General features: G+C 56.1%; 1 protein-coding gene across 2 annotated transcripts in view; it reads left to right on the plus strand.

The window, feature by feature from the left end:
- Positions 1-25,713, plus strand: part of PXDN (peroxidasin) — a 65,321-nt gene that overhangs the window by 5,299 nt on the left and 34,309 nt on the right. The window contains exons 2-4 of one of the 2 annotated variants that reach the window (XM_027550714.1): positions 18,811-18,882; positions 19,729-19,800; positions 25,335-25,406. In XM_027550714.1, coding sequence (XP_027406515.1) covers positions 18,811-18,882; positions 19,729-19,800; positions 25,335-25,406 — 216 coding nt within the window. The remainder of the gene's footprint in view (positions 1-18,810; positions 18,883-19,728; positions 19,801-25,334; positions 25,407-25,713) is intronic. The other variant, XM_027550715.1, reaches the window with a different exon arrangement.

Here is a 25,713-nt window from a genome sequence, read left to right on the forward strand (position 1 = left end):
CTCAGACTCCAGTCCGTTGAGTCGGCGATGCCATCCAGCCATCTCAGCCTCTGCCGTCCCCTTCTCCTCCTGCCTTCAGTCTCTCCCAGCATCAGGGTCTTTTCCAGTGAGACGGATTTTCGCATCAGGTGGCCAAAGTATTGGAGTTTCAGCTTCAGCATCAGTCCTTCCAGTGAACACCCAGGGCTGATCTCCTTCAGAATGGACTGGTTGGACCTCCTTGCAGTCCAAGGGGCTCTCAAGAGTCTTCTCCAACAGCACAGTTCAAAAGCATCAGTTCTTCGGCACTCAGCTTTCTTTATAGTCCAACTCTCACATCTGTACATGACTGCTGGAAAAACCATAGCCTTGACTAGATGAACCTTTGTTGGCAAAGTGGTGTCTCTGCCTTTTGATATTTAATTTTATTTAATTTAACCTTTTATTTGGAGTTAATGTGGAAAGACAGAAATCACACTTGTCCCTCTCTTGGTCAGATGCCACCTGTCCGCAGACAATACAGGGAAGCCCCGAGATAGTTCAGTCCAACAATTACTCACGTGACTGAATCAAAACCGGCAAAAAGTTTAGGTAAGAATGTGTCAGTTGTTTCAGGACTTAATTCTCGGCGCCCCTTCCCCGCTCAGACACAGGGTCAGTTAACCCTGCAGATTTGATTAGTTCCTCTATTCTGGACACTGTTGCGTCTTCCCCTTTGCTTTTCAGCTCCCTCAGGGGTAGGGAGGAGGAGACGCCGACCTGAAGAACTTTCCCCAAAGACCCTGGGTGGACACTGTGTCCCCAGGCTCTGCTTGCCCTTGCCTGATGTCCTTCAGACGCCTGTGTTGATGGGGGCTTGTCCCGGTCTGGTGGCCGCTGGGTGACCAGCTCTGTTAGGAGAGGGGTGGCGTCTGGATGCTCAGCCCTGGGGGAGCCGGAACCAGGTTGTGGGTGGGGTGGGAGCCCGCGGAGCTCGGAGGCGCACAGGCAGCCCCCTGGCTCACTGGTAAGTCCACGGTGGAAGCTTAGCTGGTGACGATGGCCCCCTTTCTGACTGCTGTCTGGGTGAATTTTCACTTGGAAAGGGAAAAGCCTCCTGGTGATCCGGCCGCAAGCAGCCGCTTGTGCTGGGGGTGCGCACCCAGGGATCAGCGCTCTGCAGCCATCGCCACAATCGGGATAACGAGCCTCTGCGCCCTGCCCCCCGCGTCCCCCCAGCGGCTGGACGGACTCGGGCTTTGTTTTCCTTTCCTGGAATGTCTTTGTCTGGTTTGCATATCGCAGAGGGAGTGCAGGGCACGGCTCCCGTCGGGCTCTGGGGAGAGCTCGGGTGAGTGGAGGGGCTTAGCGGTGCTTAAACGTCTGGTCCTGCTTCCCAGGGAAGCCCCCGGCTGCGCTCGCCGTGGCTTTGTGGGAGGGTTTTAAACCGTGACTTCAGATTCTTCAGTAAACACAGGCCTGTCAGGGCTGTTCCTTCCCCGGTGAGCCTAGGGAGAGGGGAGCTTGGCCACGTCACACGGGAAAGTTGGCCTTCATCATCGTCTCAACACCGAGGGTCTGTAGGGATCAGGTCTCATTCCCAAAGTCAGAAATGTGTTTTTGTCCTGATCAGTCTGCCTAGAGGTTTTTCAGTTTCATCGATCTTTGCCAAAACCCAGCTTTTGGATTCACTGCTTTTTCCTCTTTGGGTTTTCTGTTCTCTTTCTGCTGCTCTCTGCTCTGGTTTTACCATCTGCACGCTCGAAGCCCCGGGTTCCTGGTGTCTGCCCCTGGACCTCAGTGTCCCGGAGTCCGGGTTCTCCGCAGACAGCGTGCCTCCTCTCCCGGGCGGCGACGCGGGCCGGTTCTGGGCTCGCCTCCTGTGCTTACGCCGTCGGGACTCTGTGTGTTGCCGTTGGGACCCTGTGCTTTGCTGTCGGGACCCTATGCGTTGCTGACCGACACACGGCATCTCAAAAACTGTCGTTTTATGTATTTTGTCGGCTCTTTGGCTGTTTCAGACAGAGAGTGAGTCTGGGCCCTGTTCGCCCACCTTTTTCAGAACTCCCTGTTGCTTTTTGTAATTTCGTAAAAACCTTCATTAAATGTTTCCGCACCCATGTCCTACAAAGCAAGTAATCAGATAATGCATCCACAGGCCCGAGTCTAGAGTTTATAAAACTGAGAGTCACTCAGCCCCGCTGTCCCCATCTGCCTGTGGGTGCTGTCGTGCTGGGCGGGGCCTCAGCCCGGGGCCGATGAGCAGGTGCAGGATCTTGGGGGATTAAACCTGCCTCCCTCACCAGGCCTCTCGCTGGGGACTCAGCTCCGCCCAGGTCTGCAGAGCCCGCCCATGGACAGTGGCCTGGGGTGTCCACCACCCCTCTAGCTAGAAAGGCAGACTTGCATGGTTGTGACACAGCAATGCCTTTCCTGTCTGGCCCTTTAAGGCAGCAGCGCTCTACCAGCAACCCAGGACCCAGGCCTGTCCACCCCGGATCTGTGGCTCTAGGCTGAGCCGGGGGACAGGGGTGGGCCAGGGCAGGCGGGCGATGACGGTGAGGGGCCAGGGCTTCAGCTGCCCTCGGGACTCATCACGGTTGCCCAGTGGGCTCTGGGTGCCCTCCGCACCTGGTGTGCACGCTCTGGGGCTGCTGTTCGGGGCCTCTGTGCCCGGGAGGACCCAGCCTCTGGGGCACCTCCCGCTTCCCTCGAGCCCGGGCTGGACAGCGGCTTCTGGCTGCTGCCCTCGCCGCATTCTCCTCTCCGGGCGCCGTGCCTCACGGGGGGCCCCTGGCTCCCTCACTTGGGGAACAGAGAGGTTGCTCTCCGTGCCCTCGGTCATCTGATGCTTCCTCCTCTGTCCCCCTTGGCTTAGACCCCGCTGTGGGCTGCAGTGGACGCCATCACAGGTTAACAGAGGTGGTGGTTGTTCAGGTGTTCAGTCATGTCCGACTCTGCGACCTCATGGGTTACAGCACGCCAGGCTTCCCTGTCCTTCACCAGCTCCCAGAGTTTGCTTAAATTCATGTCCACTGAGTCGGTGATGCCTTCCAACCATCCCATCCTCCATCACCCCCTTCTCCTCCTGCCCTCAAACTTTGCCAGCATCAGGGTCTTTTCCAGTGAGTCAGATCTTCGCATCAGGTGGTTAAAAGCTTTAATTTCCTTCTTCTGACAAGGGTTTTGTACATCTCTGAGTTGCCCCGTGTAACCATCATGGCAGGTGGTGAACAGCCTCAGCGCTGTGACCCATAGATCATGGCTGGATTGCTTGGAAGCCAAGTCCCGGACCCAGGGTTTCCTCCCAGGATGAGGCAGTGGGTTGGTGTGGGTCCTGGGTAGTTCCAGGGGCAACAGGAGAGGCAGTAAAGGGGCTGACGGGTGGAAATGGGGGATCCCCCATCCTCAGGGTGGATCCTCCACCTCTGGGCTCCAGGAATCAGCCATGTTTCTGAGGTTGTTGCCCAGGATGCCAGCGGCGTCTCCCGCCACTGGACACCAGTCTGACGGTGCCCGTGGGTGCGCCCTGCCCTCTGCCCGGAGGCGCAGTGTGCGAGCGGTCGGGGTCCTTGGAAGCTCGCTGGCCGCCTTCTCTCAGGGCCTGCTGTCCTTGCGGGTGGAGGTTGGCCGGAGGCACAGCGGTTACCAGCCGGGTTGGGGGTACCCTGTCCCCCCAGGAGGTGACAACAAGAGTTGTGAGAGCTGCCCTCACTCCTCCTGTTTACTTTCCCTTTACTAGGTGCTTTTGAATACTTTTATGTGAGCTACACGTGTTCATGGCAGAAAAACGTGAACATACAGACAGAAACACCAAAATAAATGACTCACCTATTATTTGAGAAAAGTGTTAGCCTGTTGGGCTCCCTTCAGATACATGAGCAGTCGTGTGAGTGTACACGGACAGGAAGTCACGGGGTGTCTGTGCATCTGTCCACACCTGCAGCTCTGTCCGTCTGTCCGCCAGCTCTGTTCTTGGGTCACCTGTCGTCTGTGCGTCTGTGGGCCTGTTTCTCTGTCTGCATGTCGTCGTCTCTCCATCTGCGTATCCATCTCTGTATCTGCTCCCCCACCTACTGGCCATCTGCCTGCCAACATCAGATGGGGATCTGTGTCCAGCTGTCCACACCCACTGCATGCGGTGGCCCTGTGTCTGCAGTAATTAGAGGTCTGCACTGTCCTTGTTAATGGCCACTCAGTATTTATTTTTTGGAATTGCCAACTTTATTGAATCAAATTCTTTCTGCAGGTCATTTCTTTGTTTCCACTCTTCTGCTGCTGCACACCTACCTCAGAAGGCCTCTGTGTGCCTCGTGGGTTATCTTCCTGCTGACTTCGGGGCATGTGTTAATCTGATGACTTTGGGGCACGTGTGTAATCTGCTGACTTCAGGGCACGTGTGTAATCTGCTGCCTCTGGGGCACGTGTGTCATCTGCAGGCCTTGTGGGTTATCTCCCTGCTGACTTCGGGGCATGTGTGTAATCTGCTGCCTCTGGGGCATGTGTATAATCTGCAGGCCTCGTGGGTTATCTCCCTGCTGACTTTGGGGCACGTGTGTAATCTGCTGACTCTGGGGCACGTGTGTAATCTGATGACTTCAGGGCACGTGTGTCATCTGCAGGCCTCGTGGGTTATCTCCCTGCTGACTTCGGGGCACGTGTATAACCTGCTTGGTCTGCATGTTATGGGCTTCTCCTGCTCCAGCCCCTCCCTGGACACAGTCCATGTTTCTGTGACTTTGGGGCACGTGTGTAATCTGCTGACTTCGGGGCACGTGTATAACCTGCTTGGTCTGCATGTTATGGGCTTCTCCTGCTCCAGCTCCTCCCTGGACACAGTCCATGTTTCCGTGACTTTGGGGCACGTGTGTAATCTGCTGACTTCGGGGCACGCGTATAACCTGCTTGGTCTGCATGTTATGGGCTTCTCCTGCTCCAGCTCCTCCCTGGACACAGTCCATGTTTCTGCGAGGACAGGTGTCCCCTGTTTGCACCACGGCTCATCTCCCACTGAACCAACAAGTTGATGCCAAGCCAAGCATGTGTCTGTGGAGGGAGGAGGTTCCCGTGGCACCTGGTGGGGACCGTGGTCTCCAGGGTGCCTCTCACACTGACCTTGGAGACGCGGTGTGCACACACGTGTCTCCTCGCCCATAGCCCTGCTTTGACGACCATCACTGATTCTCTCTCCGGAGGCTTTGGTCTCAGCACATCCCGAGAGCTGTGCCCTTCCCTGGGCTCCCTGCCTCACGTTGGGTCTCGGCTGCCCCGGCTGTGGCGTGTCTCTTGCGGGGTCTGAGGTCTCTGGCCCGAGGTTGGGCGTTCCTGCTGGGCTGTTGGTCACCTCAGGGCCCTGAGATGTGCGGAGGGAGGAGCTGGGAGAGTTTCAGGTTGATTCTCATCATTCTTGGAATTGTGAGAGTTAGCCACCAGGAAACCTTGCTCCAGCAGATGCAGGGTCAGGGTCCAGCCAGGCCCTGGTCACAGCGTGGTCACCACTTGATCTGTGGTTTCCTGAGCTTCCTTTTTCAGACGCCTGTTGAGCATCTGTTGTTGACGCATCAGCATGGATGGGGCTCAGGACAGAGCACACAGCTTGTGCCTGGAGGAGGCGCATCCCCTACACAGCGTTTCTCCATGACCAGATGTCCTTCAGCACTATGATGGGGGAGGTTTTAAACAGCAGAGTCACCCACAAAGGGCACAAAAATGCAAGCAACACGGCACCAGATAGACCCTGAAAAGGACACTAGCTCACGTCTCATCTCTGAGCTCCCTGACGATAGGGTTGCTCGAAGATGGGTGGGCGCACAGGTGGGCTTCAGCAAGTGGGGACCTTCTCAAGGCGGGAGTCTGGGGACGACGGGCACACAGTGTTCTCCATGCTCCAGGTGGAGGCACTGTGACCTCAAGGCCTGGGGACCTGCTGCCTGCCAGGCAAAGTCCCCCTCGCGCCTCCAGGCCCTCCTAGGGGTCAGGGTGTCAGGGCTTATGTGGTCGGTTAGGAACAGCCAGTACAGGACTCCTGCAGTCCCCATCTGACCCTCTCAGGGGAGAAAGTATCTTGCCTTTGAGGTTCCATCAAGTTCAGAGTCATTAAATTTAATTTTTCTCTGAGACATGCCAGGAGGACCCTTCAGGGTGGAGGTATTGCAGGCCAGGTGCTGGGCGTGGACATGGACACGGCTGCCTTTGGTTTGGTCTCCTGGGCAGGGAGAGGGAGCTAGAAGAGCCACAGTTTTAATGACGGAGGCCAAGTTTGGGGGGACGGACCCACGCGGGGGGTCAGGGACAGCTCGGCTAGTCCTGCGGCCTTGCAAGATGTGGCCTGGGGCCGTGGCCTGTGGGGAGTGATCTGTGGTGTGTGGCCTGCAGGGCGTGGTCTTCGGGGGCGTGGCATGTGGGTGTGGCCTACATGGGTGTAGTTGGGGGCGTGGCGTGTGGTCACAGGGCCTCTGACGTGGGGCGTGGCCTGTGGGCGTGGCCCAACCCTGCAGGGTCTTATCCCAGCTTTCCGCATGCGCACTCTCTGGAAGGCAGGTCCACACCTGCACGGGCGTCCTGGGCGTGGAGAATGGGATGCACCTGCATCTCCTGACACAGCCTGCACGGTGGATCCTCTGCCGTGAGAGCCATTGTTCTGGTCACATCTGGGTTCATTTCCCTAAGACAGGAAGGTGACTGTGCCCCGGGAGTTCTGGGGAGAGAGCTGGGATGCTGGGGCTCGCGCAGAGCTAGCTAGTTATCGTGGGCCCTGCCTTTAACTGGAGCAGACACGTGTGATGCAGACAGGAAATACTGCTAGGCTAGTTTCCTGTGCGTTTTACACAGGCAGCTTTCTCTGAGGGGCCAAACCCAAATGTTTAAGAGGCACCTACAGCCCCCTTGTGAGACAGCAGGTGGAGGGTGCCTCTCCTGGTCCTGGAACCAGGAAGCCCTCTGTGATTGTGAGTTCCTGAGCTTCCCCACTTTCCTAAAATGTCTTTTCTGCACAGCTCTGATGTATTTGTTGAGAAGTAACGATGTGAATGAAAATTCAGTTACTTTAAACAAATGAAAGCCTGTTGTTGGTAGAGATGGGAAGATTTTGCCTCTGCACTGTTTGGATTGCTGTTTTCCCTTTTCGCGGGCAAAAGGGAGACCAGGCACAGCGCTTGGGCGGGAGTAACCTTTATGCAGAGACAGGACTGATGCAGGAGAGTGAGCTTTCCCCCGGGAACGCGGGCTGCCTTATTTGCAGCACTAGTGAATTTATGCTTCTCTTCCTGGTTGCAGCTTCCTTTAGGGGAAGAGCCCGGATTAGACTTGTCACTTCCTGCAGTGGATGGTATTTCTAAAATTCCAGCTGAGCAGCTTTTTAACTTTTAAAAATAGCAGTTAAAGTGGATGCAGTTAGTCATCATTGTTACTTATTCCGATATGTGGGATGCTTGCACTGGCGCGGCTCACGGGGCCCATTGTTAATCCTGAGTGTGTGTTTTCTTGTGCGTGTCATTGTGTTGTGTCATTTTCTCGGGTCAGTGCCTGTGTTGCTCCATCTGTCCATCCATTCATCCATCTGCCCTTCCATCCATCCATCCATCCATCCGCCTGTCTGTCCCTCCACCGCCCCCCAACATTTTGGTGTCCTTGGTGAGTATCAGGCACGCGTGCTGAGTTGAGTAGACCCCACTGCCGTGAGACATGCTCCGTGTTGTAGTCATTGCTCCTCTATCTCAATGCAGATCTGTCCCCGGTCCTTCCCCTCTCCACCCCCACTCCCCCTGGTTCACGGGTGGGATTGGAAGTCCAGCGGAAGGCTATAGAAAGGAGACAGCCAGGGAAGAGATCTTAGACTCAGGTCTCTTTCCTCCTAAATTCGGATGCACTGATTTTAAAGTCCAGCTTCCTCGTTATTTTCCTTAGCCCGAGAGAAGCCCTATTCTCATTTTCTGCAGTTTCTCAGAGCTCTGTGTCTGGTGGCCTTGCTCAACTAGGTCTGGGGAGAAGGAAACCCAACAGGAAATGATCAGAGTGATTCTTTTCTCCGTTCTTTTCAGGATCCTGGTGCTGAGATAACCCAGTTCTTTGTATACAGTTGGCACTGCAGTAAAGCTTCTCGATTTCTCACTGAGAAGGACTTTGAGACCGTGAGAAGTCTGAACATCATGCACTGGGAGGACTAGGCCAGCATTCCTGCAAGGAGACGCCAGCACTGTGGGTCAGGCTGGCGTCGTGGTCCCTGGAGCAAGACTGGAGGGTCCCCGGCTGAGACTGGAGGTCCCCTGAGTGAGTCTGGAGGGTCCCCTGAAGCTGGAGGGTCCCCAGGCTGAGACTAAAGGTCCCCTGAGTGAGTCTGGAGGGTCCCCGACTGAGACTGGAGGTCCCCTGAGTGAGTCTGGAGGGTCCCCTGAGGCTGGAGGGTCCCCAGGTGAGACTGGAGGTCCCCCGGTGAGTCTGGAGGCCCCCGGCTGAGACTGGAGCCAGGCTCCAGGAGGGACCGCCTCGCCTGGGGCCGAACTCTGTGTCCGTCACAGGGCTCCTTTGCATGCCCCTCCTTCAGAGCCCCTCCTGACGACTCACTGCAGACCCAGCCCTTGTCAGCCCTCTTGGGTTTATTTAGCTCCACTCTTCTGTTTTCCTGTGCTATTTTCTGACTGATGAGATGACACATTTGCTCCCTAGAGTGTGTTCTCATTCAGTAATTGTCTGGGGTTGCGTGTCCTGTTTTCCTGAAGACTTAAGTTCTGTGTGTGCAGGAAGCCGCCTGGGTGAGATGTTCCCGAAGGCTCTGGGTGGAGGGTAACTGATTGGTGCCAGGACTTGTTGATTGCGTGTTTGGTCCGTTTCCTCTGTGGTGTTAACTGCAATAGCAGGCGAAGGTCAGCCTGTGTGGTGGAACCAGAGATTCCCTTCCCGGGCCTGGTCTGTGCAGGGGCCCGTGACTGTCCGCTTGCTGGTCAGCCAAGTGTCGGGTGAGCGTCCGGCAGGATAACACGATGGATCCGTTTACTTTGCTGAACTCAAAGGCGCGTCTGGCTGTCTCTGTGGGAACAACCTCACCCGTTCCCTTGTGTGAGTGATGGCGCCTGCCGTAGCCAGCAGGCTGTGTCTCACGCCTGGGTGCCTGTGCTGCTTAGTGTTCTGGGTCATCCTGCTGGGACACAGTCCCCAGATGCTGGGTCGAGTGTTATCCTAGAGGTTTCTGTGAAAATGCTTTTAGAGGAGATGGATATGTACGTCAAGACCTTTGAGAGACCTGGAGTGCCCTCCACAGCACAGGGGGGCCTCCTCCCGAGAGCTGAAGGACTTTGGGGAAGAGACGCAAGCTGGGCCTGGGGGCAGACAGTGGCCCTTCCCCGCATGTCCAGCCCCCCGGCCTGCCTGCAGACTGTGGACCTGCCGGCCTCACTCCACAATAAGTCTGCCCTTAGCGGTGGTCAGTCAGTCCCAGTCTCTCCCCACACACACATGCACACACATGCTGATGGGGTCAGGTTGCATTGCTGGGGGCTGACAGGCTGGGCCAGGAAGCGGGGTCTTAGGGACACGTGGTCAGCGTGGAGGATGAGGCCTGATGCCCTCCTGGGCTGCCTGGTTGGGCCGTTTGGTTTCAGGCCAGTGAACTCCCTTCTCTGCGCCTCTCCTCTGAGTGTGAGATGCAGGCTCCCCCACGTGCAGCGGCGTGGCCTGTCCCTGTCCGCGGGCATCCCTGTGACCTGTGCCCCCTCCCTCGGCCCCCCTCCTCCCCGTCAGGTCAGCGGCCAGTCTCGCGCTTTGCCGGTCCCAGTCTCAGGGAGTGGTGTGGCCCCCGTCCCCTTCCTCAGTGATGAGCAAACTGCGGATGGGAGAGGTCAAGGCTTGGTCCAGCAGAGAGCAGGGCGGAGATTCGGACCTGGATGCCTGGGCTTCCCCTGTGACCCCGCCTGCTGCCAGACTGGGACACCAGGGCACCCCCTCAGCCTGGCTGTCGGGGGCATGTCCGTGGACACACGTGTGCACACCTGCTCACAGACTCCTCCCGACTCCCACGCGAGGCCTGGATGAGCCCCTGGACAGGGCTCCTCGGGCGCTAAAACCACACAGTCCCGCCAGCAGCCCAGGAGGGCCCCGAGGCCCGCACCCAGCCCCGCGTCTTCAGCCGCGCAGACTCGGGCTTCCACAGGCCCAAGCGGAAGCCCCAGACTCTGCAGGGCGCCACGGCGGGCTCCTCCCGCGGGGAGACGCCTCGCCCGCCCCTGTTTTCGAGGCAGGAGGACCCTCCGCCCCGGCAGAGGCAGAGCGGAGTCCGCTTCCCACGCCTGGGCGGACCTGGCGCGGCTCTGCTGTGAACCAGCCGTGCGCGCTGCTCGCTGGGCTGTTGCTAATCAGGAGGAGGTCGGGCCGCCGTGTTTGCTCTGACTCGCTGAGCTGGGCAGCCCGGATTTCACGGTTGTCCAGGCCGCTGCTCCGGCGCGCCATGTGCGCGGGAGAGGGGCGGGGGGCGGGGGGGGCCCTTACCCTGATCACACGCTGTCCTCGGCTTCACCCTGCTCCGGGGGCTTCCTGGGACGCGAAGACTCGGCCCTGGGAAAGTCTCTGGTAGATGGCGCCGGCCAGTTTGGGTCTGGAAAACAGAAGAAATACTGATTTCATTTTTAAACAGTCGTGGGAGAAGCTTGGGCGAAACCCAGAGGACTGGCGTGCGTGAACCAGCAGACGCGTTCTGTTCCTTTGTGAGGCGGGGCCGGGGCGGGTTAGGATTAGCGTTTGCACTAATCCTAAGCCTGAGAACAGGTCCCGACAGTGAGGTTCATCTCCTGGGCCGTCACCACACCCCCTCCAGACCGCGCGCCCGTGGCTGGCCGGCCCTTTCACTGTCCTGTGAACCTTGCATTGCACGTTTTTTAAAAATAAATTAATTGACTTGTTTTTGGCTGTGCTGGGTCTTTAGTTGCGGTGTGCGGACCTCTCGCTGCGGTGGCGACTCTCCTTGTGGAGGGCGGTGGTCCAGGGCGTCCTTGCTTCAGCGTTTGCGTCTCCCAGAATCTGGAGCGCAGGCGCAGGAGTCGTGGTGCGCGGGCTTCTCCCGACCAGGGACTGAACTCGTGTCTCCAGCCTTGGCAGGTGGACTCTTCACCACCGAGCCACCAGGGAGGCCTCTTGCATTTTTTAAAACGGTTGAAAACAGAAGAGTGATGTTTCCGGACGTCGTAGATGCAGACCATGGTGCGTGAACGCAGGTGTCCGCGAGAAGACAGGGGCCCTTTGCTTCGGCTCCGCCCTCGGCTAGTGGAGAGGTCGCCATGGAGACCACGTGGGCCGACACCCGAGCATCTTTCTGCCTGGCCTCTCGGCGGACAGTCAGGCACACCTGTCCTGTGGGGCCTGGCCGTGGAAGTGCCCGGCGCGGGCTCTGCCAGAAGGAGGTGGTTTCCTGAGCCCGGCAGGTGCGCCTTCATCCGGGGCTTCCCCGCGTCCCGGGGTGGGAGGAGCTTGGTCGGGCCGAGGGGTCGGTCCCTGCGCGTGCTCACTGGGGGCCCGGTGACGGTGACACCACGGAGATTTGTAACAAATGACACAAGCACATGAGTGCACAGGCAGGTCTGATGATGGAGCTGGTCCAGATCTGAACAGTGAGCTCTCCGCTGGCTCCGGGGCGGCTGCGGAGGTGGCAAACCTGGAGTGTCCACTCTCCTGGACTCTTTTTTTAGTTGCCGAGGGCTGTTCTCGGAGCCCCCATCTCTAGAACCACCCTAGGTCGTCAGGATCAGTGATATTTTCAGGGTGACAGACGCGATTGCTGCGCCGTGGTCCTCGCAGGCTGGCAGGTGGAGACCCCGGTCCTCCCCACGCTGTGAGCTCTCCTCTCCCCTCGTTTGCTGAAGCATTCTCAGCTCCTCCTGGCTGCTCTTTCTAGCTGCTGGAACCTTAAGGCCAAACCCGAAGAAGCGTGTTTATGTATGTCCTTCCTGTGAATGAATCAGTACCTCGGTTTCTTTCCCAAAGTCAGTTTTCTTTTGAAGTAATTTTCTGTCCTGTGCTTTGAATCATTTTTTCAGTGTTTTTAAAAAGTCTCTGTCAGAAGAAAACCGTGGCTTTTTGCCTTGCTCTTTATTCATAGATATTACCCGGTGAACCAAACCTGGCCGAATTGATGGGTTTTCTCCTTCAGGACCCTGAGCTGAGGCGGTGGGCCCAGCAGGGTGGGGACCCTGCCCCAAGCAGAGCATCCCTTTCTTTGTTGAAGGGGCTGCCGTCTTGTCGGAGCTCTGAGCCCTGTGTTAGCCTGGAGTCCTCGGGTGGGGGGCCTCACAGGAGGACCTTTCGGCTAGGAGATGGTGATGGCTCGGGATCCATCCTGGGTCCTTCCAGGAGGCTGTGCACCCATCAGCAGAGCTGAGGGAGCCCCCCCACCCCACAGCTCCCCGAGCGAGTTCTGTGCCCATGAGCTGAGAGAGGGCCCCTTGTTTCCTGAGCTTTAAATTCTGGATGGGGAGACGACAGAAATGAGGCTCAGCATGCCACGTCCCGCATGCCTGTTCTGCCCCCGCCCATGCGGCCTTTTCCTGGGAGCTGAGGTTCTGGATGGAGAGCGGACACGGTGGGAAACTTGGAGCTCTTCCTGGGGATGGAAGGACCCGCCCTGGTCACCCCCAGGGGCCTGCATGTTGTCCACCCCTGGGAGGGCTCCAGGGGGCCATCCTCTGGGTGACGGTCAGCGGAGACCTCGACACCTGCCCTCCTGGCGGGAACCACCAGCCCTCGGGGAGCACAATTCCACTGGGCCGTGCCCCCTGGCCCTGCGGGTTCCGTTGGGGAAGGGCCTGCATGTCCTCCGGTGCCCTAGACTTGCCCCGCCATCTGCACAGCTGACCCCGCGAGGCCTCTTTGTCCCCCAGAAACACCCGCGCTCTCCCTGCAGACAGACACTACTCCCACGTCAGACAAGGCTCTCTGTGTTTTGCATAAGTCTGCACGGCTGGGGGAGGAAAAGCAGACTTGGGAGCCTGGCCTTTTGCTCCGCTGGCTGGACACCCCCGACCTCTGTGACTCTGAGCCCGTCTGCTTCAGGGTTGGCCGTGGGTCACCTTGTGCTACGGCGAGAGGGACAAGGGTCGGAGCCTGGGTAGCCAGGACTCCCCGGCCTGGGACGGCTCCATCTCTGAAAGTAAAGCGGTCTTTAACAGGTGTGGGGCTGAGAGGTGTGCCCTGGGCACTTGGGAGAGACCGCCCGTCTCGTGGGGCAGGGGACACTGAACTGCCCCGTGTCTGTGTAGGCCCTGTCCCCGCAGAGACGGCGTGTCCAGCCCCCCTCAGCAGGACTGTGCCCCGTGACGGGCGCAGGTCCTTCCGCCCCTGCCCGCCTTTCTCAGCCTTCGTCTGCCACAGCCTTGCCCCAGCCCCGCCACAGCCCCTCCCCAGCCCCGAGCGCTTCACCAGCAGACGCTGCTTCTGCTGCTGACCTGCACTGTTGTTTTTGTTGGTTTGTTTATTTTACTTGAATTTTTTTTTTTTTTTGGCTGTGCTGCAAGGCTTGTGGGAGCTTAGCTCCCAGACCAGGGATGAAACCTGTTTTCTCAACAGTAAAAGCTGGAGTCCTAACCACTGGACCACCAGGGAATCCCCTTTTGAGTAATTTGGGTACAGAAGGGGAGTGGGTGCCTGTTGCACCTGTCGGTCACACACTTCAGGGGGATTAGCGAGTCCCTGACACAGATCTCGTCCAGGGAGCCTTCTAAGGCCAGGAGGACGCACTTGGGTACACAGGGTGGAGCTTTGGAACTGCTTCCCCGGGCCACGCACTGAACCCTTCTGCCGTGTCCAGGGCCGGGGGCGCACCCGTGCAGGGGCTGGGGACCTGTGCTCGGAGGGTACGCGTGCCGCCACGGTCCACAGGCTGCCCTGACCTTCTCCTCCCACGTTTCTGCCCTCCCCCAGCTCTGGGGGTCCCTGCCCCCTGCCCAAATGGTGCAGCTGCCCTCAGCCGCCTGGTCCGCAGGCTCTCGTGTGTCAACCTCTGGCTCCTGGGGCCCTGGCTGCTCCGCATCCTGCTGGGGGCAGAGCCCAGGTCTGGACCCTGAGGGCCATCTCCCGAGACATTGGGCAGATTCTGAGAGTGGGCTCCCGAGGGCTGCCTCCCTAAATGTTGGGCAGAAACCTCCCGAGACATTGGGCAGATTCTGAGGCCGGGCTCCCGTGGCACACGGGGTGTGTGGCCCATGGGTGTTTGTGGATTGATGGGCGCTTAGCAAGTGCACGGATGTCAGCAGTCAGGACGTGCATTTATCCTTCAGCCTAACAGCTCCTCCTCTAGGAGTCAGCCCTGTGAAGACATCAGTGACGATGTGAGTCTCTGAGCCTATTGGGAAGCGATGGGCCACTTGTGAAGGGATGGGCCACTTGTGAAGGGATGGGCCGGTGGGGACTGATGGGTCCGTGGGGACGGGTGTGTCTGTGGGAACGGGTGTGTCCGTGGGGACGGGTGGGCCGGTGGGGGCCGGTGGGTCAGTGGGGAACCAATGGGCCGGTGGGGACTGATGGGTCCGTGGGGACGGGTGTGTCTGTGGGGATGGGTGTGTCCGTGGGGACGGGTGGGCCGGTGGGGACCAGTGGGTTAGTGGGGAACCAATGGGCCGGTGGGGACGGGTGGGTCCGTGGGGACCGATGGGCCAGTGGGGAACCAATGGGCCAGTGGGGATGGGTGGGTCGGTGGGGACCGGTGGGTTAGTGGGGAACCAATGGGCCGGTGGGGATGGGTGGGTCCGTGGGGACCGGTGGGTCGGTTCAGTGCTGAGGATAGCTCGGAGTGGGGGCAGGGAGGAGGGGGTGCTGGGCAAGGTCGCGGTCACTCCCTGAAAGGACGAGGGGGCGTGTCCAGAGCTCTGAGGTTTGTCCTTTGAAGAAAAGCGTGTTCTCAGCGAGCAGCCTTCTCTGCAAGAAAGGGAGGGAAGTAGACACACGTTCTTGTTTGTATCTTCAAAAAGGATCAGTGGGAGGTTGAGGAAGCGCAGTCTCAAAAGGGGAGGAGGTGAGCTGTGGGGGACAGAGCGGGGTCTCGGGATGTACCGTCTCTGATCATGAACCACAAACACCTTCACCCTTTCTATGATGGAGAAAACGTGAACAGGCGTTAATGCTGGCTGCGGGACTGCCCTGTGGCCCAGTGGGTCAGAATCCTGCTGCCAGGGCGGGGCACACGGGGCTGATCCCTGGTTTGGGGCGATTCCACATGCTGCGGACAGCCACGGCCACTACGGCTCAGCTGCTGAAGCCCGAGGGCTCGCCTGCAGGACTGCAGAGCCTCGCCCCTGCTGCTGAAGCCAAGCCCCTCAGCAGGAGACGCCCCCGCATGGGAATCCCGAGCTCCAAACCAGAGAGAGCCCCTGCTCCCTGCCGCTGGAGAAGGCCCGCCCCCCGTCGCGGCCAAAACTGAACAGTTAAATTGGTTAATTAGAAACAATAAAGCTGGTTATGCACTGCACTAGGAGCGGCTGCCCTGCACGGTCCGCTTACGGAGCTGCGGGCTGCAGGCCTGGTCAGGGGGCTGCATGTGGCCTGGGCCTCAGGAGGGCTACGGGCAGCGTGGGCCTGGTGGGCTGGGCAGTCACAGACGAGTCGGATCCCAGGTCCAATTTGCAGACTCAACCGGGCCCTCGGGGCTCAGCTTGGAGGAGTCAGGTCTTGCCAAGTGTCGATGGCGGAGGAGGTAGAATCAGCGCTGTGACTCGTCTGCAGGACCCTGGGGCCTCCTGAGGCTGCCTGGGGGTCGGGGCCTGGGGCAGGGCCGCCACGGGCTGCGCTGAGCTTCTGGAGGATGCTGGGGCCTCCTGAGGCTGCCCAGGGGTCGGGGCATGGGGCAGGGCCGCCATGGGCTGTGCTGAACTTCTGGAGGATGCTGGGGCCTCCTGAGGCTGCCCAGGGGTCGGGGCCTGGGGCAGGGCTGCCACAGGCCGCGCTGAGCTTCTGGTGGACGGAACCTGGCGACGGTGGTGCCTCTCCAGCCTGCTGATGTCGAGAGAATCACTGGAACCTTGGGGAAGGTTGGGGTCCCGGAGAGCTGCTCCTGTCTGCCCCCAGCTCCTCCCCAGGGAGCCGCCCATGCTGGTCTGAACATGAGTGTGAATTACCGCTTATTAAAGCTCAAGGCTGTCTGTGCAGGGGAAGGGGGCTCCTGGGGAGCATGTCGGTGGTGACAGGGTCATCACGGAGCCTGAGCTTGGGAGCGGGTCCATGCTGGCCGTGGTTGCCCGGGTCCTGAGAACTTGACCCAAAACCCACAGGCAGCGTGCTTCACTCGCTGCCCAGTGTGGACAGAGGCGGTTTCAGGGGTTCAAACGCTTTCCCAAAAGGCCCTTATCCTGCCGTGAACTAGAACCTGTTCTGTCATCAGTTAGAGCTATAGAACCGATGAGATTCTTGCCAAGATTGTGAGCACTGCACGAGCTCAGCCAGTATCCCAGGAGAGCTGCCCCAGAACCCCGTAGTCCCTGTGGCCGTCCTAACGAGCACCCATGACGGGGAGGAGCAGGGCTTAGACTGGAGCCTTCTCTCACTGTCCCAGAGGCGTGCACCCAAGGTCAAGGCTGGCCCCTTCTGCGGCCGTGGCGGGGCCCTGAGCCAGGCCCCCAGTGCTGGAGATCTGCAGCAGTCCTTGGCCTTCCCTCGAGCCTGTCTGCAAGGACACCAGCTGCCTTGGAGCAGGGCCACCTCAGTGACCTCACTTTAACTCGGTCACCCCTGTAAGGACGCCTTCTCCAAATAAGGTCAAGTCTCAGGCCCCGGGAGTCTGGCATCAACACGTGAATTTGGGGGGACACGGTCCAAGCCGTAATGGAAGAGGTAGGACCAGCGAGTAAGGAATTTTCATGTTTCTAAGACTCTTTGGTAAAGAAAGCGGTCTTTGTGTCTCATTTCCAGGGCCTCTCTTGCTTGTTCAATTGATAGATTTTTAATTCAGGCTGGAGAGGGTGGGAACAGGCAGCTTAGCAGACCTGCGGCCCCTCACGCGGCCCCGGGCCCGACCCCGGCCGCTCTGCGTTCGCATCTGACGCCACCCACTGGCTCCCACCTGGGGCCCTGGTCTCTCGGGCCCTCGGTCTAGCCTCTGTGCTACTCATGCATTTATCTCACACGCTGAGAGGTACATGTGAAATAGCCTCGTTTCCCAGTTCGCTTGCTGAGTGAGCTCTGTGACTCTGAGTGTTGGGGCCAGACCCCTTCCTGGAGCAGCGAGTTCCAGCTCAGAAGTTACAGGAGGAACCGAGAGTCTCCACGCCTGCGCGCTGGCGACTCCCTTCTCCAGTCCCTGCAAATGTGTCCTGTTTGTTGTCTTAACACAGACCTGAGCATTCCCATGGGCTGGTGGGGGTGGGTGGGCGGGGGCGTCTCTTATCTCTCCAGCTGAGCTGTTTAAGATCCTACAAGATGATGCTGTTCAAGAGCTGCAGTCAGTACGTCAGCAACTTTGGAAAACTCAACAGTGCCCACAGGACTGGAAAAGGACCAGGAAAAGGTCGATTTTTATTCCAGTCCCGAGGAAAGGCAATGCCAAAGAATGTTCAAATTGCCATACAGTTGCACTCATTTCACATGCTGGCAAGATTATGCTCAACATCCTTCAAGCTACCTATGGCTGATTCATGTTATGTACGGCAAAAACCAACACAATATTGTAAAGCAATTATCCTTAAATTAAAAATAAATAAAATTCCTCAAGCCGGCTTCAGCAGTACATGAACTGAGAACTTCCAGATGTTTGGCTGGGTTAAGAAAAGGCAGAACAATCAGAGATCAAATTGCCAACATTCGCTGGATCATAGAGAAATCAAGGTAATTCCAAAAAACGTCTGCTTCATTGACTACGTGAAAGCCTTTGACTGTGTAGATCACAACAAACTGTGGAAGATTCTTAAAGAGATGGGAATACCAAACCACATTACCTGACTCCTGAGAAACCTGTATGCAGGTCAAGAAGCAGCAGTTAGAACCTTCCATGAAGTAACAGACTGGTTCAAAATTGGGAGAGGAGCACAACAAGGCTGTATATTGTCACCCTATTTATTTAACTTGTATGCATAGTACATCTTGCGAAATACCAGGCTCACAAACTCACAAACTGAATCAAGATTACATGAAATTAAGATGCTTGCTCCTCGAAAGGACAGCTGTGACAAACCTCGACAGCATATTAGAAAGCAAAGACATCACTTTGCCAACAAAGGTCCATATAGTCAAAGCTATGGTTTTTCCAGTAGTCACATATGGATGTGAGAGTTGGACTATAAAGGAGGCTGAGTGCCGAAGAATTGATGCTTTTGAACTGTGATGTTGGAGAAGACTCTTGAGAGTCCCTTGGACTGCAAGGAGATCCAACCAGTCCATCCTAAAGGAGATCAGTCCTGAATATTCATAGCAAGGACTGATGCTGAAGCTGAAACTCCAATACTTTGGCCACCTGTGAAGAGCCAACTCACTGGAAAAGACCCTGATGCTGGGAAAAATTAAGGGCAGGAGGAGAAGAGAATGGCATCACTGACTCAATGGACGCGAATTTGAGTGAACTCCAAGAGATGGTGAAGGAAGGGAAGCCTGATGTGCCGCAGTCCGTGGGGGTCGCAAAGAGTCGGACACGACTTAACGACTGAACGCCAACATCTCCCCGTAGTTACCTTTTAAACAAACTGTAATGTGAACAGGTTCGCCTGTTATTCAGACAAATATTTGGGTCTTTATCAGTCTTTTCCCAGAGCTGATTCAGCCAAGGATTGAATTGGGAGATTTAATTTCTTAAATGCCTTATTGCTGTTTGGAAACTGAGTGTTTAGAGATGACACAGAACCAGTGACACTGGCGGATTTCTCTGTAAATAATCCACTTCTCGTGTCTTCACAGGGATCTTCGCTTTAACAGAATCAGAGAGATCCAGCCGGGGGCCTTCCGGGGGCTGAGAAACCTGAACACATTGTAAGTCCAAGCATTTCCCTGGGAACTGGTAGGAAAAGATGCACAGCCCATTGCTGCTTTCCCCTGTGGGCAGATCCGGAGGGTGGGCGTGGTGAGCGGGAGAGGCCGAGCCTGCCAGAGGGGTTTGCACGTGGAGGTAGGTGCCCAGGGGCGGCTTTGGTCCCTGTCTGTCTCGACTGACAGCCGTGATCCTGTCCACCCTCTGGGTGTGGTGCAGGCCTGTGCTGACCACGCCTCCCAGGGCGGCCCTCCTCCCCGGCCCGGAGCCCCCATGGCCCCCGGCGGGGGCGGGGTGGGGTGCCGTCCACCTGTGTCCCAGTGTTTAGACCCCGGGGTGCACAGAGGGAAGGGGCCCGACTCCAGGCTGCCGCGGGCTGTGCTGAGCGCTGTGGGAGGGGGTTCTGGCTCTCCCCCAGGAGGGGACTGGTCCGTGCAGGGCGCCGTGCCTGGGGGCTGTGAGCCTGGTGGGGGCACGTGTGGCTCCACCCCTCGCTGTGAAAAGGCTCCCTGGAGAGAGACCCCCTTGAGGACCCCCTGCACCTCCACAGGGGCCTCCCAGCTGGCCGGAGGGGAGGATGGGAGAGACGCAGGAGAGGGCGAGCCCTCTCTGTGCAGAAGCAAGGGGATCGCGTCTCCACGTGCTCGGAGCCGCTCCGGTGTGCGGGTGTGAACACCGTCCTGTCCACACCCACACTGCTCTTGGTTGTGTCCATTTGCGAGTGTCAGTATTAAGGCCTGCGGCTTAATCCTTGCGTAACCTTCTCCAGGGCAGTGGAAATGACCTCCGTAACACAATTCAGAAGTGTCGTTGTTTGTAAAACTCTTACTGAAACGTTTTTTTCACAGGCTTCTCAACAATAATCAAATCAAGAGCATACCTGGTGGGTCGTTTGAAGACTTGGAGAATCTGAAATACCTGTAAGTCGTGACCAGTTTTCTACACCAGAGTCTGCCGTCTGTATTTGGACTGTTTAATCATTGAGCTAAGTTCCATATTGTTATGAATTATTGCAAATACATTCAAGTGAAAAAGAGGTTTTGTTTTCAGAAGGTGAGTGAAATTTTGGCTGGAATTTTTTAAGTGAATTGGTACCAGGGTCAGGTGCTGCTCTGTGTGATTTCTAGGGTTTATCTGCTAAGCCTTAAGTAAATCGGTTGGATAAAATTAAAAACTGCAGTTCTGAAAAGCACCGTCTGGTAATGGTAACCCCTGTTGAGCCGTGCAGCTGCTGCTGTGAGCAGCTGACGCGTGTTTTGTGGGTCTGTGCTTTCAGGGCAGTTTTGGGTTGTCTTCAGCTGTGGCTGATGGAAGCTGGAAATGACGAATCCCTTTGGAATGTCACTAATTCGTGAATAACTTTCCCATCTTCGCTGAGTGATTTCATCTCATTTTTCTGTAAAGTTTATTTCCCTTTTGAGAATTTATTTGACTTAATGAGTTTCTTAGCACTGAAGGCATTTGCGTGTTGAAGTCAGTTTTGCAGTTAGAAAAGGACCCACTTGCTTCAGTGCTTTTACAGGCACTGTTTCTGAAGTTGAAAACTTTATCAAAACCCTGGGCACATTCCTGGTTCTAACAGATCAGAAGTCAGTGTCTTGTGCTTTGAGGAAATTACTCTCAGTTTTAGGACTTTAGAAGACTGTTCAGCTAGAGCCCTTTTAATGAGGGATCTGTGTCAGTGACTTTGGGAAGACGTGTAACTCGCGTGAACCTGGGTGTCTTCGGTCCTGTTTAGATGAGGGGGTGCTGGTGATCGAAAGGTAACATTAATTCCTTATTAAATGCATTTTCCTCCACAAAGCTTCCTAAAGTATTGTGTTTACACAGTTTTTTCTATCACTTTAGTGGCAGTATGTTAATTTTTCATTAGCAGGGTTCACACTAAGCCTTGTTGCTCATTTTTAAAATGAGGGAGAGTTCTCTTATTTATTCTTGAGTTTTCATCTGTTTACTTTTGTTTTGGGTTTTAATTTTAAAGCACTGTAATCTCCTGAAGGGGCTTCCCTGGTAGCTCAGCTGGTAAAGAATCCGCCTGCAATGCAGGAGACACTGGTTTGATTCCTGGGTTGGGAAGATCCCCTGGAGAAGGGTTAGGCTACCCATTCCAGTATTCTTGGGCTTACCTGGTGACTCAGATGCTAAAGAATCCTCCTGCAATGCAGGAGACTTGGGTTTGATCCCTGGGTGGGGAAGATCCCGTGGAGAAGGGCGTGGCTGCCCACTCCAGTATTCTTCCTGGAGAATCCCCATGGACAGAGGAGCCTGGTGGGCTACAGTCTGTGGGGTCGCAAAGAGTCAGACACAACTGAGCAACACAGCCCAGCACAGCACAAGCTCCAGAGGAAAGCAGAAGCAGAATCCGTTAACTGATCCCAATATTTGTAGTGTGTGTGCAAGTTTAGTCTTCTTTATTTTTTAATTTTTAAACTTTTGGGGGGTTTGAATTACCCAAGAGCAGCTTATTATTTACTCTGTGATTACATTTCCTGTTAAGCAGTTTGGGATACTCCATTTTTCACTTAAGATAATTTTTAGAAATAACATGTTTAATCCTCGTCTGTTGGCGGGATCCCTCCTCAGGTGTCCATGTGCCAGCCTTTCCCCCCCTCCAACCCGAGGGCATCTGAGACGCCCACAGCGGCGGGTCCTGGGCTCACCAGGGGTGGGCTGAGCGGTGTTTGGTGGTAACAGAAGGAGGTAGGCCAGGGCTGGGCTGCAGCTGTGGTGGGAAGGGGTCCCGTGACCCCACCGTCTGGCTCCTGGGGTTCCTGCCTCCTCCCCCAACTCTCTGGACCTCATCACTACAGTCCATCTTGACAGGCACTGACCTAGAAAACTGGGCAACTTGCAGTGTGAATGTTTAAGAAGCTTCCAGAATTGATTATTTCATCCTTAGTTTAGTTCAGTCAGTCAGTTGTGTCTGACTCTTTGCGACCCCGTGAACCGCAGCACACCAGGCCTCCCTGTCCATCACCAACTCCTGGAGTTTACTCAAACTCATATCCATTGCATTGGTGATGCCATCCAACCATCTCATCCTCTGTCATCCCCTTCTCCTCCTGCCCTCAATCTTTCCCAGCATCAGGGTCTTTTCAAATGAGTCAGCTCTTCGCACGAGGTGGCCAGAGTATTGGAGTTTCAGCTTCAACATCAGTCCTTCCAATGAGTATTCAGAACTGATATCCTTTAGGATGGACTGGTTGGATCTCCTTGCAGTCCAAGGGACTCTCAGGAGTCTTCTCCAACACCACAGTTCAAAAGCATCAATTCTATGGCACTCAGCTTTCTTTACAGTCCAACTCTCACATCCATACATGACTACTGGAAAAACCATAGCCTTGACTAGACGGACCTTTGTTGGCAATGTCTCTGGTTTTTAGTATGCTGTCTAGGTTGGTCATAACTTTTCTTCCAAGGAATAAGCGTCTTTTAATTTCATGGCTGCAGTCACCATCTGCAGGGATCTTGGAGCCCAAAAAAATAAAGTCTGCCACTGTTTCCACTGTTTCCCCATCGGTTTGCCATGAAGTGATGGGACCAGATGCCATGATGTTCCTTTTCTGAATGTTGAGCTTTAAGCCAACTTTTTCACTCTCCTCTTTCACTTTCATCAAGAGGCTTTTTAGTTCCTCTTCACTTTCTGCCGTAACAGTGGTGTTATCTGCACATCCGAGGTTATTGATATTTCTCGTTCCAATCTTGATTCCAGCTTGTGCATCCTCCAGCCCAGCGTTTCTCATGATGTACTCTGCATATAAGTACATATTTCATCCTTGGTATTTATTTAATTGGTGAGTGTTCCTCACCTGCTGGAACCCCAGTGATTTCTGGTAAGGAATAAACCTTCCCCTGCACTAAGATTTCCTCATGATGAAATGAACCCTTGAGACAGAACTCATAATCAAAGGGTAAACTCTGTGATGAAGTAGAGAATTGTTTTTGCTTTCTTATTAGCTCATGACCAATACCCAGTTATTCTTAGAAAAAATGGATTATCCCTGATGTCTTTACCAACATTCAGTGGTTCAGCTGTTGCTCATGTTCTTTGAAAGGATTTCTTTACTCTCATCTTTCTGAAGTTCATGCAAGGTGATGTCAGTGTTGATATTTTGCTTTGCTTTTGAGTTGTTTTTAAGAAGTGGGCACAGAAGCCTCCCTTCAGACATACCTCCTGGAGGAGTCGCGATAGGAGAGCTAACGCAGATCCAGACAGGCGTCGCCGCGCGTGGGGCCGTGTTCCAGAGCCTCTGGGTGTCTGTGCAACTTCAGCGACTGATCCGGAAAGACCGCAGTCCCCAGCCTTTCTGGCACTAGGGACCGGTTTTGTGGAAGACAGTTTTTCCCCGGGTGGGGGTGGGGGTGGTCTCGGGAATGATTCGAGTGCGTCACATTTGTCGTGCAGTTTATTTCTATTTTTATTGCATCAGCTCCACCCCAGATCATCAAACATCTGATCCCAGAGCTTGGGGCCCCCTGCTGCAAGGCACTGCCATTCCCTCCATTTTACACAGGAAGAAACGGAGGCAGAGAAGCGTGCATTCTTATTTAAGAATCAGCATTCAGTGGCAGCCCAGGGATTCAAATCCCCAACCTGGAGAAGCAGCGTCCTGTCAGGCTGGCACCAGGCCTCCAACTGGGGGCCTTCTGGCTGGTTTAGGTTCAGGCTTGCAGCTCCGTGTGATGTGGCCTCCGCAGGTTGGTGCCCAGTAAGAGGGGAGGGCACGTCCTGGGAGTGCAGGACTGAGCCAGAGAGGCGCTGCTCGCCAGGCGGGAGGACAGGAGCAGCCCAGCCACGGAGGGTGCAGACAAGGCCTACCCGAGTTACTCTGCAGGGAAGTGTGGGATTTGATCATCCCTCAGGGAGTGTGCAGAGCAGGGCCTGTCTGAGTTACTCTGTAGGGAAGTGTGGGATTTGGTCGTCCGCAGGGAGTCTGCAGAGCAGGGCCTGTCCGAGTTACTCTATAGGGAAGTGTGGGATTTGATAGTCCGTCAGGGGGTGTGCAGAGCAGGGCCTGTCCGAGTTACTCTGTAGGGAAGTGTGGGATTTGGTCGTCCGCAGGGAGTCTGCAGAGCAGGACCTGCCCGAGTTACTCTGTAGGGAAGTGTGGGATTTGATCGTCCGTCAGGGGGTGTGCAGAGCAGGACCTGCCCGAGTTACTCTGCAGGGAAGTGTGGGATTTGATCGTCTGTCAGGGGGTGTGCAGAGCAGGACCTGCCCGACTTACTCTGCAGGGAAGTGTGGGATTTCATCGTCTGTCTACCCGCAGCAGCGATGGAGGGGCGCCCTGGGCAGGTGTCTCCACGTCTGCAGGTAGCCACGGTAGAGATGTGTTCTGAGGTCCTGGGCAGACAGGCAGACTCAGCGCACACGGGTTTGCAGGGCTGGGGAAGCAGACACTTCAGAGTCAACGTCTTCATCCTCTATGGGCCCCTTCCGGAGCTAGCAGACTCCTCCTGAGAAGGATGGGGCAGCGAAATTGAGTCCCTGAGGACCACGGGGGTCGGTGTCCAGGGAGCACGGTGTTAGCCACAGGTGACCATAAGTGAGGTCGTGTGGCCCTGGGCCAACACAGCTGCATTTTCCAACACTGAGATTTGAATTTCATGTGATATTCACATGTCGACAAACATTCTTCTTTGGAAATTTTCAGTCATTTAAAGACATAAGAACCGTTCTTAGTCTGCAGGCCATATAGAAATAGGCACCAGCCTGTTGCGTGGTTCTTCGATTAGCCTTGGTTGCTTCTGTTTTAGAAGAATGGGATTTGAGTGGATGACTGGGTCCAGACGAATTTAGTCTTTACAATTCCTATTCCCTAGATTATTTCTGGGCATTTGAAAGTGGGCTTCCCAGGTGGCTCAGTGGTAAAGAATCCGCCTGCTGATGCAGGAGATGCAGGTTCGATCCCTGGGTTGGGAAGGTCCCCTGGAGGAGGGCATGGCACCCACCCCAGTATTCTTGCCTAGAGAATCCCATGGACAGAGGAGCCTGATGGGCTACAGTCCACGGGTCATAAAGAGTCAGGCGCGACTGAGCACGGACGCGGGCTACAGTCCATGGGGTCGTAAAGAGTCAGGCGCGACTGAGCACGGACGCACACGTTTGAAACTGTATCGTGTTGGTTGCAGAACCTTACCTTCAGTGCATTTTACCTGTTTGTCAGGAAATTTTATTTTCTTCGGGCTCTGAAGCATGTGCTCTGTTCACTGTTCATAAACTGCCCTCCACCAATCCGTGAGTCTGGGGTGTGGTGGTCTGACGTCTCCAGTAGGAGGTTTTCCCCAGATAAAGAGAGGAGCCCCCGTGGAGGAGCTCTCCTTGCTCTGCAAGCGTTCTGTTTGTGTCCTCACACGATCGTGAGCGTGGACACTGTCTCCAGGCCCCAGCGGAGGTCTCGTCACCCTCCGAGTGCCAGCCTGGCGCGTGCTAACCCCGTGTTTCTTGTTGCAGCTATCTGTACAAGAATGAGATCCAGGCGATTGACCGGCAGGCCTTCAAGGGGCTTGCCTCTCTTGAGCAACTGTAAGTGTCCCCTGCTCTGGGTGTCTTGGACTTCACCTGCCCCTCGCCTCTCGCCCGGAGCGCGGGCCCCGTCTGCTGCCTGCACGATGCATGCTGTGCGGGGGGGCACGGGCGCTGCATGCAGACCACAGAGCCATGGGGCCCCCTCCACCCGCCCCCGCCCATCCGGGCATCCGCGTGGCGCCCTGGGCCCTGCGCTCCCAGACAAGGGCCAGTGACACCGGCTGACCTCTGCCCCTCCGTGCTGGAGACAGCCTCGCAAACAGGTCTGAGCAGCTGGAGGTCTTCTGGGGAGAAGCAGGGACGA

Source organism: Bos indicus x Bos taurus, chromosome 8 (assembly GCF_003369695.1).
Source record: "Bos indicus x Bos taurus breed Angus x Brahman F1 hybrid chromosome 8, Bos_hybrid_MaternalHap_v2.0, whole genome shotgun sequence".
Lineage (NCBI taxonomy): Eukaryota > Metazoa > Chordata > Mammalia > Artiodactyla > Bovidae > Bos > Bos indicus x Bos taurus.